The 12,799-nt window shown below is 40.3% G+C and overlaps 1 protein-coding gene across 2 annotated transcripts in view; it reads right to left on the minus strand.

The window, feature by feature from the left end:
* VPS41 (VPS41, HOPS complex subunit) overlaps positions 1 to 12,799 on the minus strand; it is a 200,147-nt gene that overhangs the window by 57,913 nt on the left and 129,435 nt on the right. For both annotated transcript variants that reach the window (XM_005679351.3, XM_005679350.3), the window contains one exon: positions 5,738 to 5,804. In XM_005679351.3, coding sequence (XP_005679408.2) covers positions 5,738 to 5,804 — 67 coding nt within the window. The remainder of the gene's footprint in view (positions 1 to 5,737; positions 5,805 to 12,799) is intronic.

A 12,799-nucleotide genomic window follows, 5' to 3' on the forward strand; every position in this document is an offset into this window, starting at 1 on the left:
TTTAATTTCATATTTTCAAATCAATATTCAGTACACACTGTGATCAAAGCTAAGCAGATGTGATTATCTCTTATACTAAACTCCAGAACTCACAAAGAAACAGCAATGCTGAGTGATTTAATGAGAAGCTGACCACACACTACTTACACCACAGACAAGGGGATGTTCGAAGAACTTGGGTCAAAAGGTTCAAATCAAATAGTTATACTTTAAGCTGTAAAAGGGCTATTTTCAAAAAAAAAAAAACAAAAACAAAAACAAAAATAAGTGTTGGTACAGATGTGGAGAAAGTTGGTTGAAATGCAAAGTGTAAAACCATTATGAAAAACAGTATAGAGTGTCCTCAAAACAAGTTTCAGATAGAACCACCATATGTTCCAGCAACGTCCTTCTGGGTATCAATCCAAAAGAACTGAAATCAGGATCTTGAAGAGACATTAGCACTCCCATGATCATAGCAGCACTATTTACAACAGTCAAGACATGGAATCAACCCAATGTCTATCCACAGAGCAATGCATAAAGATGCAATACCATTCAGCCTCAAAAAAAGAAAATTTTGCAACAACATGGATGAACTCTGAGGATATTATGCTAAGTGAAATAAGCCAGTCACAGAAAGACAAATATTACATGATTCCACTTGTATGAGGTACCTAAAATAGTCAAAATCATCGAATCAAAGAGGAAAGGTGGTTGCAAGGGCTGGGGAGGGGAAACGGGGAATTGCCAATCAATAGACGTAAAGTTTCAGTTAAGCAAGATGAATTAAGTTTGAGATCTGCTGTATAACATTATGCGCATCAGCAATGACAATGCATCACACCCTTAAAAAATTTGTTAAGACAGTAGATCTCATGTGAAGTGTTTTTACCATAACAAAATAAAAAAAATTCAGAGACCTAACCACCTGCACCCCCACAAAAGTTCCCAAAACTACCTTGATGCACCAAGTAAACTTATGTCGAACACTAGGAAAGCGCACATAAGAGCTTTTCCTCTTTTTCAAAGGGCTGCAAGAATCACATCCCAGTCTGGATGTGATTCCCTTTCCTCAGTAACAATTTTGACAGCCATCCAAGGCAACTAGGTTCTAGAGTTCTCTGAGAAAATAATGAAGGGCTGTCAGTCCCAGAATACAATAAGGGGAAATAACATTTCTACTTTTCTAAATGAGACACTTCACTGAACCCAAATAAAACAAAAACAAATGTACTGCATTTCCATTTTATCTGGCTATTTGAAGAACAGGTAAGCAGACATCCTCACTGGCATACTTAAAGAGTCTTCACAGAATTTCTACCCCATGGTTTGTATCTGAGTGCCCAGAGCGAACTGCTTTTCATCAGTTACTCTGGCTGCAAATGAGGGCAGGGGTCAGGAGGAAGGCATGCAGGGAGGAAAGCATGGCACAGTGGTTAGAGGCAACAGCTTTGAGACTAGGCTTGTCTGGGTCCAGATGCTGCCTTCTCTGCTTTTGAAGTCATCATCTTCAGGAGGTTACTTGATCCCTCTGAACTTCAGCCTCTTCACCTATAAAATGGTGTAACAACCCCCTCCACTGGAATCATCGTGAAGATTAAATGAAATTCTGTTTGTAATGCATGTTAGCATGTGCCTGGTGGTGGGGATTATAAAATAAACAAAATACACTTCTTACTTCAGGTGCTTCAGATTTCTTTCCACTCCTTACTGTAGAGAAAATTTATTCATTCTACTTGCAACAAACATTTGAGCCTGCAGCACTGAGTGAGAAAGAAGAGGGGGAATGGACAGAGGAACAGACACGTAATAAAACAAGCACAATGAAACCTTAATTGCAGAATTGAGGGGGTGGGTAAATAGGAACCCATAGTGAAATTCTTTACTTTTTGTATGTGTAATAATTGTCATAATAAACTGTTGGGGAAAAATTAAGGCAGAGGAGAAGAATTAATAGAGAGAATCAAACTAAATTCTAAGAGAACAGAAAATCACACAGAGTTAAACCTGTAAGCCAAACACCTTGAACTATCCTGATTCCTGCTGAGACTGTGATATGGAGATAAACCTTGTTACTGTCGTGCACAGAACTGTCCCACTGCTGAAACCTGTGTGTCTGGGTCAGAACGCTAACAGGTGGCTGGAGACAGAGATAGTTAGATCTGAGAAGGGTATTAATTTCACAGCTCTCTTAAGTCATGCAAAAAGCCCTTCAATTTTCAAGTCACTGTCTTCCCAATCAAGAGGCTGAAAACAGAACAATGTACTAAACAGAGCCACAGCATATAGTCAACTAAAGATATGGACTCTGTTTAATTAAAGTGAAAAAGATGTCCCTTGCTTTTCTCCTCCCTATCCTCCTGGCTCCTCTCATTCTACACAGCTTCCCATATAGATTTTCTCATTATTTTTTTGAAACAAATTTCCACACGAGATCAAGACTAGGGAGTTAATCGTTAATTCCTTGCATGTAAATTATCTGCCCCTGACAGGAGATGCCCCCTCAAATGACACATCAATATTGGATTCATTTCCCAACAACATAATATCAGCTCCCAATTACCATTCCATTAGGACCAAGGATGACTTTGGTGAAAAGTTTCATCTCCGTGTCTAAATCTCAGTGGGCATCAGGACAGTTCAGGGTGTTTGTGCTTCAGGATCTAGCCCAGTATGGTTTTCAGTTTGGTTATAATCTACTAATTCTTCTGTACTGAATATTTTCCCCCAACATTTTATTATGAAAAGTACCAGAGGGTAAGGGAGTCCAGTGACAAGATACCCAAGTTAAGTTAAAATAAGTAAAGCAGTCATGGACCACAACATATTTTATTTTTAATACAGTAATATGGAGGAATAAATGACATCTAAAAAGTCTTAAGTAATCTTATGTCTTCATGGGTTGGAAACTGGCCAGTAAGCTTCATATTTACTATCAATATTATCTTTCGCTTACAAGAATAAATTAATATCTTATTGACAGGAATAACTTTTACATTGTTTTTGAGATTCTGTCTTGTAAGGAAGAGCTATAAACATCTGGCTTCTAAGAAATGTACAGCCACAGACATTTCTTTCATCTCAATGCCATTTTCACCTCATTTAGTAAAGAACAGTGGCTTATAACGTCTAGGACTAAAGCAAATTGTAATCCAAACCCGCTAATATTTCTCTTTTCCTTTATCCTAGTCAAGGACTCTTATCCAAACCACTTTGCCTCCTGCTGTGGAAATGGTTTATATTCTTAAAGGTTTGCTCTCAAGAGGGGAAAAAAATGGTACTTAACCACTAACCATAGTAGTAAAATGTCTGTAATGTGATATTGTTGGTACCCGTACACGGTCTATTTCATGGAAATTGTAGTACAGATGAACTACACTTTAATAATGATCCCAGGGCTCTAGCTATTAGCAGTTGAGCAGCTGGGATGAAAGTCTGCACAGTGATGATCACCGCTGTGGTTCAGTGAGCATCTACTGTATGCCAAGGAGTGTGTTGCAGACTTTCCTTACATCACACCTAATTCTCCCAGCCATCTGGAATGGTAGGTCTCATCATCTCCATTTTATTTCTTTTTATTTACTAAAAAAAATTTTTTTTGGCCACACCATGAGGCACACGGGATCTACTTTCCAGACCATGGACAGAACCTGTGCCCCCTGCAGTGGAAGCCTGGGCCACTTGGGAAGTCCCTGATCTCCATTTCACAAGTGAAGAAAGTCTAGCTCAGGGACATTAAAGCACTTATCAAGATCAGACAGGAATTCGGCAAACTGCCTGGCCTCCTTGCTCGGTCATTCTGTGGGGTTAGATTGTACCCATTTGAATGCCACGGCAATAAGATCCTGGATGAGTTATTTACCACTTTACCATCATGAGCCTCAGGTTTTTTCATCTATAGAATAAGAAGACTACTACCTGCCCTTCAAAGGGCTGCTGTGGTGGTCAAGTGGACTAAAGCAGATGTGCACAAAGCACAATACCCCATACCTAGTTCTTGAGCAATACCAAGTAAGGAGAAAAAGTGACACTGCTACATTTTCATGCCTTCCAGGCAATTTTTACATCCTAAAATTCCCACAGTCATTGCCCTTTTCTCTCTACCTGCATTTACAATATTCTAATACTTATCTCTCGGGACACAGCATTGAGACGTTCAGGTTTTTCACTGGTGGGCACAGGAGAGGCAGGACAGAAGAGAGACCGAAATAACTATCTTTATCTTCTAGTTCTGCCTTTTTATCAGGTTACTCAGTGCTTCTCGGTACCATTATATTCTGCATACACCTATTCTGTCCATACCCCAAGCAATCCAAACTGTGAATTTATATATTCATTTATCCTTTTAAGGCAGACAACAACTACAATGATCAAAACCCTACCACCAATTTATGACTTAAAGTATAAAATATTTAAATGGTACAAACATATTAGCCAGGTGGGAATATCTTTGTTTGTAGAAATACAGTCTTGTGCAAATGATTTATCTCAGCTTCTCCCTGTTTATGACAACCCATCAAATGCATATTCCTCCTCTCCCATCCAAATGCGTACACAAACTATTTACCTGACACAAAACACAGCAAACCTTTTTTTTCTTTTTGCCACAAAACTCTGTCTTCTGTTGTTTGGTACTAAATAATACAAAAAGAGTTTTTATTCTATTTGTTTAATTGACAAATATCAGTCAGTTTTCACTTTTTCTGTATGAATAACTTTGGCACTAGGTCATAAAACTTAAGTTATAAAAGTAGTGGCACAGCCTCCTTGGCATACTTTTCCTGAATACTTGTTTCCCAGAGTCTGATTCATGCAACCTAATATTACTTTCTACCTACCATGTCATGCATGGTGCCAGGTCCCTGAGAAACAAACACTAAGCAAAAACAAGGTTACAGTCTGATGGAAGGGACAGAAATGCACCAAATAATCACGTGATCACTGCAACTCAAACAACATCCAGAAAGGGAAACGCTACATGTCCATCACAGGGGGATGTGACCTGCTTAGGGATGGCCAGTGGGCTTTCCCAGGAAAGCAGCATTTGAGCTGAGGTTTAATTAAAGGTAAAAAGGGATCCATAAGCAAAAGGAGGCAAGACAAACATTCTAGAGAGACGGGAAGAAGCACAGAAGCTGCATGGGTGGGTGGAAGAAAGCCAGCGTGGCTGGAACACAGAGACCAGAGTGAAGAGTGGTGACACTGTCTGATTTGTATTTTGACTGCAGTGGGGAGACTAGCGCACAGTAATTCATGGTGGAAAGAGATGAACCAGTTAAGTGTCTGCTGCACTGATCTAGATAAAAGACCACGGCAGCTTGGACCAGACCAGTGATGAAGAAAGCAAATATTTAGAAGGCATAAGGAATCAGGACCAAGTGTGAGGACTGTGCTATGAGCTGTGCATGTACTCTTGGAATTTTCACAACCAACCTATGGGACACATATTCTTTCCTGCATTTCATAGATGAGAATACTGAGGCATGTGGACATCTGTGCAAAGTGCAGGTAGTTTAAATAATAGAACCAGAACCCCAAACCCATGTTTATTTGACGTCAAAGCCAATTACAAAATTATTGTTAAAAACTCGAAATAGAGTTAGGACAAAAGGTCTCTACAGCCAAGTTTCGAAACTCAAAAGCTTCTTGATCTATTTCATCAAGGTGCCAATGGTGAGCCCTGAAGAACATGGCCTTAGGTACCCCCCTCGTAACACTGATTCTCTTTTGAAGGTTTACACCACAGAAGGCCTACCTATTTCAACATATCGACTTGGCAAGTCCCTCATTTCACTGGCGTGCCGTTCCTTCACCGAGCATATCTAGAAAGGAAAGCCAAAGGTCATTTTCATTCATGTGAGAAAACTCTTCATCACATCTCATTCACTATATGGCACTTTGGCTAAATTAGCCATGTAGCACTGAAGACAGGATGCACACATCCAACCCTATGACTTAAGTGATAGAAATCAGTTTCAATGACACACAGCAACCATTACATATATTCTCCAACATGGCGTGCTCAGTCGCTCAGGTATTTCCGACGTTTTGTGACCTCATGGACTGTAGCCCCCAGGCTCCACTGGCCATGGAATTCTCCAGGCAAGAATATTGGAGCAGGTTGCCATTTCCTACTCCAGGGGATCTTCCCAGCCCAGGCTCCGAACCCACATTTCTTGTCTTCTGCGCTGGCAGGCAGATTCTTTACCGCTGAGCCACCTGAGAAGCCGTACTCTCACGCTGCCAGGTCCCAGAGATATTATTCTCCAACAGTTTTATTCAGTGACAAAGAAAAGAAGGAAGTGGATATATAGTTTTAACACGTTTCCAATGACTCATTTTCTGAAGCTCTATTGACAGACTTCTTCAACCATCATCCAAATAAAACTCGAGCAAAAGCACAGAGCCCCAAATGCCCAATGGCTAGTCTTGGCAACACCCATATAAGTCTAGTGTTTCTGATCACATTTTAGTAATTTATTTCACTGTTGCTAAATAATACTTTCCAAAAGTGTCACATGCTCTTCTTCTCTCAAGCTCATTAAAATATATGTATTACATAATTTAAATCAGGGATGGTAACGACAGCCGAGCCTCTGATCTATTTTTTTATGGCTTGTAAGCTGAAAATGACTATACAGTGGAAGTGAGAAATAGATTTAAGGGACTAGATCTGATAGACTGAGTGCCTGATGAACTATGGATGGAGGTACGTGACACTGTACAGGAGACAGTAATCAAGACCATCCCCAAGAAAAAGAAATGCAAAAAAGCAAAATGGCTGTCTGAGAAGGCCTAACAAATAGCTGTGAAAAGAAGGGAAGCAAAAAGCAAAGGAGAAAAGGAAAGATATACCCATTTAAATGCAGAGTTCCAAAGAATAGAAAGGAGAGTTATGAAAGCCTTCCTCAGAGATCAATGCAAAGAAATAGAGGAAAACAACAGAATGGGAAAGACTAGAGATCTCTTCAAGAAAATTAGAGATACCAAGGGAACATTTCATGCAAAGATGGGCTCAATAAAGGACAGAAATGGTAGGGACCTAACAGAAGCAAAAGATATTAAGAAGAGGTGGCAAGAATACACAGAAGAACTGTACAAAAAAGATCTTCACGACCCAGATAATCGCGATGGTGTGATCACTCACCTAGAGCCAGACATCCTGGAATGTGAAGTCAAGTGGGCCTTAGAAAGCATCACTACGAACAAAGCTAGTGGAGGTAATGGCATTCCAGTTGAGCTATCTCAAATCCTGAAAGATGATGCTGTGAAAGTGCTGCACTCAATATGCCAGCAAATTTGGAAAACTCAGCAGTGGCCACAGGGCTGGAAAAGGTCAGCTTTCATTCCTATCCCAAAGAAAGGCAATGCCAAAGAATGCTCAAAATACCACATAATTGCACTCATCTTACACGCTAGTAAAGTAATGCTTAAAAATCTCCAAGCCAGGCTTCAGCAATACATGAACCGTGAACTTCCAGATGTTCAAGTTGGTTTTAGAAAAGGCAGAGGAACCAGAGATCAAATTGCCAACATCTGCTGGATCATCGAAAAAGCAAGAGAGCTCCAGAAAAACATCTATTTCTGCTTTATTGACTATGCCAAAGCCTTTGATCTTTTTGTTTGTATGTGGATCACAATAAACTGTGGAAAATTCTGAGATAGATGGGGATATCAGATCACCTGCCTCTTGAGAAACCTATATGCAGGTCAGGAAGCAACAGTTAGAACTGGACATGGAACAACAGACTGGTTCCAAACAGGAAAAAGAGTACGGCAAGGCTGTATATTGTCACCCTGCTTATTTAACTTATATGCAGAGTACATCATGAGAAACGCTGGGCTGGAGGAAGCACAAGCTGGAATCAAGATTGCCAAGAGAAATATCAATAACCTCAGATATGCAGATGATACCACCCTTACGGCAGGAAGTGAAGAAGAACTAAAGAGCCTCTTGATGAAAGTGAAAGAGGAGAGTGAAAAGGTTGGCTTAAAGCTCAACATTCAGAAAACTAAGATGGTATCCAGTCCCATCACTTCATGGCAAATAGATGGGGAAACAGGAGAAACAGTGGCTGACTTTATTTTTCGGGGCTCCAAAATCACTGCAGATGGTGATTGCAGCCATGAAATTAAAAGATGCTTACTCCTTGGAAGAAAAGTTATGACCAACCTAGATAGCATATTAAAAAGCAGAGACATTACTTTGTCAACAAAGGTCCATCTAGTCAAGGCTATGGTTTTTCCAGTGGTCATATATGGATCTGAGAGTTGGACTGTAAAGAGGGCTGAGTGCTGAAGAATTGATGCTTTTGAACTGTGGTGTTGGAGAAGACTCTTGAGAGTCCCTTGGACTGCAAGGAGATCCAACCTGCCCATCCTAAAGGAGATCAGTCCTGGGTGTTCACTGGAAGGACTGATGTTGAAGCTGAAACTCCAATACTTTGGCCATCTGATGCGAAGAACTGACTCATTTGAAAAGACTCTGATGCTGGGAAAGATTGAGGGTGGGAGGAGAAGGGGACGACAGAGGATGAGATGGTTGGACATGGGTTTGGGGGCTCCAGGAGTTGGTGATCGACGGGGAGGCCTGGCATGCTGTGGTTCATGGGGTCTCAAATATTTGGACACGACTGAGCGACTGATCTGAAGCTGAAAATAATTTTTACATTTTTGAAGGTTTGAAAAAGTGAAAAGGAGACGAGGGAGACTAGGAAGGAAAAACAAATAATAAGAAAAGTGCTTGGCAGAAACAATATGTAGCAGGCAAAGGGCTTCCCTGGTAGCTCAGTTGGTAAAGAATCCGCCTGCAATGCAGGAGACCCCAGTTCGATTCCTGGGTCAGGAAGATCCACTGGAGAAGGGATAGGCTATCCACTCTAGTATTCTTGGGCTTCCTTTATGGTTCAGCTGGCAAAGAATCCGCCTGCAATGCAGGAGACCTGGGTTCAATCACTGGGACAGGAAGATCCCCTGGAGAAGGGAAAGGGTACCCACTCCAGTATTCTGGCCTGAAGAATTCTGGGGTTGCAAAGAGTCAGACATAACTGAGCGAGTTTCACTTACTTCACTTGAAGCTTAAAATCTTTACCACCAGCCTTACAGAAAGTTTTCATATTTTAAAAAAGTAACTCATATTTTAAATTATACGTATACAGTTTGAACAGAAATTTTATATATTTATTTATATATATATGTGTGTATATATGTATACATATATACATATATACACATACACACAGCCCATAACACATATGTGTGTTAACTGTGGATGTTTTAGGATAAGACGACTATGCATATTTTATAATATTTTTTTGTTTTGCTGTGTTTTCTGAAGGAAATGTACTCTATTTTATAATAAGAACTGAGAAAAATTTACATAGTTCAGCCATCTGGCTTAAGACCGAGCCTCAAATGTCTATCAACAGATGAATGTATACAGAAGATGTGTACGTAAAAACAATAGAATATTACTTAGCCCTGAAAAAGAATGAAATAATGCCACTTGCAACAACATGGATGGACATAGAGATTATCATACTTGTTGCCAAAAGGGAGGGGACTAGTGGAGGGAAGGATAGGAAGTTTGGGGTTAGTAGAATGAATAAACAACAAGGACCTATTGTATATCACAGGGAACTATGCTCAGTAACCTATGATAAATGATAATGGAAAAGAATATGAAAAAGAATGTGTGTGTATATATATGTATGTGTGTGTGTGTGTGTGTGTGTGTGTGTAACTGACTCACTTTGCTATACAGCAGAAATTAACATATTGTAAATCAACTACAGTTCAATTAAAAAAAAAGACTAAGTCATAGGTACTGATCCTATACAAACTTCTTTTAGACAGCATTTATTGCATTATTTTATAGCTGTATCCCTAAGTGTACCTACAACATGAAAATTTCTAAAATACAGAAAATCCACAGGGAAAAAACAAATCATACATTGTCCCAGAAGAGACTGAACACTATTAACAATTCACACTTTTGGAGAAGCTACTTTTCTTAACCTAAAATTACTACAAATAGTTTAATGTGCTATTTATATATCCTTATATGGATTCTTCAATATCTTTATAGTATTTCATTACAAGAATGAACTGTAATTTAATCAATCTTATTTTAGAGATTATTCTTTTGCTTCCTATCTCTTTCTGATGCCAGCAATAATGCAATCAACATGCTCCTATATAAAACTTTTGGACTTCTGTTTCGTTACAATAAATTCCTAGAGGTAGAATTGATAGATCAATGTACATTTCTGCAGTCAGCAAAAACAAGACCTGGATCTGACTGGTTCAGATCATGAGCTCCTTACTGCAAAAGTCAGGCTTAAATTGAAGAAAGTAGACCATACAGGTATGACCTAAATCAAACCCCTTATGATTATATAGTGGAGGTGATGAATAGATTCAAGGGATTAGATCTAGCACACAGAGTGTGTGAAGAACTATAGATGGAGGCTCATAACACTCTACAGGAGGTGGTGACCAAAACCATCCCCAAGAAAAAGAAATGCAAGAAGGCAAAGTGGTTGTCTGAGGAGGCCTTACACATAGCCGAGAAAAGAAGAAAGGCAAGGATATATCCAACTGAATACAGAGTTCCAGAGAATAGCAGGGAGAGATAAGAAAGCCTTCTTAAGTGAAAATACAAAGAAATAGCGGAAAACAATAGAATGGGAAAGACTAGAGACCTCTTCAAGAAAATAAGAGCTACCAAGAGACCATTTCATGCAGAGATGGGCACAATAAAGGACAGAAACAGTATGGACCTAATAGAAACAGAAGATTTTAAGAAGTGGCAAGACTACACAGAAGAACTATGCAAAAAAAGGTCTTAATGACCCAGATAACCACAATGGTGTGGCCATTCAACTAGCCATATATCCTGGTGTGTGAAGTCAAGCAGGCCTTAGGAAGCATTACTATAAATAAAGATAGCTCCAGCTGAGCTATTTCAAATCCTAAAAGATGATGCTCTTAAAGTGCTGCACTCAGTATGTCAGCAAATTTGCAAAACTCAGCAGTGGCCACAGGACTGGAAAAGGTTAGTTTTCATCCAAATCCCAAAGAAGGGCAATGCCAAAAAATGTTCAAACTACCACCCAATTGCACTCATTCACATGCTAGGCTTCAACAGTATGTAAACCAAGAACTTTCAGATGCGCAAGCTGGATTTAGAAAAGGCAGAGGAACGAGAGATCAAATTGCCAGCATTCACTGAATCACAGAAAAAGCAAAAAGAACTCCCCTCCCTCCAAAAAGAAACACATCTACTTCTGCTTCATTGACTATGCTAAAGTCTTCTTGTGATCCACTTTGTGGATCACAACAAACTGTGGAAAATTCTTAAAGAGATAGGAATATCAGACCACCTTACCTGTCTCCTGAAAAACCTGAATGCAGGTCAAGAAGCAACAGTTAGAACCAGGCATGGAACAACAGACTGGTTCAAAATTGGGAGAGGAATAGGTTAAGGCTGTATATTGTCACCTTGCTTATTTAACTTATATGCACAGTGTACCATGCAAAATGCTGGGCTGGATGAATCACAAATTGGAATCAAGACTGCCAGAAGATATAACAACAACTTCAGATATGCACATGGTACCATTCTAATGGCAGAAAGTGAAGAGGAACTAAAGAGTCTCTTGATGAAAGTGAAAGAGGAGAGTGAAAAAGATGGCTTAAAAACAAAGATCCATGGCATCCAGTCCCATCACTTCATGGCAAACAGATGGGGAAACAGTGGACAGTGACAGACTTTATTTTCTTGGGCTCCAATCACTGCAGATGGTGACTGCAGCCATGAAATCAAAAGATGCTTGCTCCTTGGAAGAAAAGCTATGAACAACCTAGACAGCATATTCAAAAGCAGAGATATTACTTTGCCAACAAAGGTCCGTCTAGTCAAAGCTCTGGCTTTTTTAGTAGTCATGTATGGATGTGAGAATTGGACTGTGAAGAAAGCTGAGCACCGAAAAACTGATGCTTTTGAATTGTGGTGTTAGAGAAGAATCTTGAGAGTCCCTTGGACTGCAAGGAGATCCAACCAGTCCATTCTAAAGGAGATCAGCCCTGGGATTTCTCTGGAAGGAATGATGTTAAAGCTGAAACTCCAGTACTTTGGCCACCTCATGTGAAGAGTTGACTCACTGGAAAAGACTCTGATGCTGGGAGGGATTGGGGGCAGGAGGAGAAGGGGACGACCGAGGATGAGATGGCTGGATGGCATCACTGTCTTGATGGACATGAGTCTGAGTGAACTCCGGGAGCTGGTGATGGACAGGGAGGCCTGGCGTGCTGCGATTCATGGGGTCGCAAAGAGTCGGACACGACTGAGCGACTGAACTGAACTGAACTGACTGATGGATGCGAGAGTTGGACCATAAAGAAAGCTGAGCGCTGAACAATTGATGCTTTTGAACTGTGGTGTTGGAGAAGACTCTTTAGAGTGCCTTGGACTGCAAGGAGGTCAAACCAGTCATTTCTAAAGGAAATCAGTCCTGAATATTCATTGGAAGGACTGATGCTGAAGGTGAAACTGCAATACTTCGGCCACCTGATATGAAGAGCTGACTCACTGGAAAAATCTTTCATGCTGGGAAAGACTGAAGGCAAAAGGGGAAGGGAGTGACAGAGGATGAGATGGTTGGATGGCATCACTGACTGAATGGACATGATTTCAGCAAACTCCGGGAGAGAGTGAAGGGCAGAGGAACTTAGGGGGCTGCAGTTCATGGGGATGCAAAAAGTCAGACACAACTTGGTGACTGAATAACAACAGACAATGCGGGATAATCTCCCC

This window comes from Capra hircus, chromosome 4 (genome assembly GCF_001704415.2).
Source record: "Capra hircus breed San Clemente chromosome 4, ASM170441v1, whole genome shotgun sequence".
Classification (NCBI taxonomy): Eukaryota; Metazoa; Chordata; class Mammalia; order Artiodactyla; family Bovidae; genus Capra; species Capra hircus.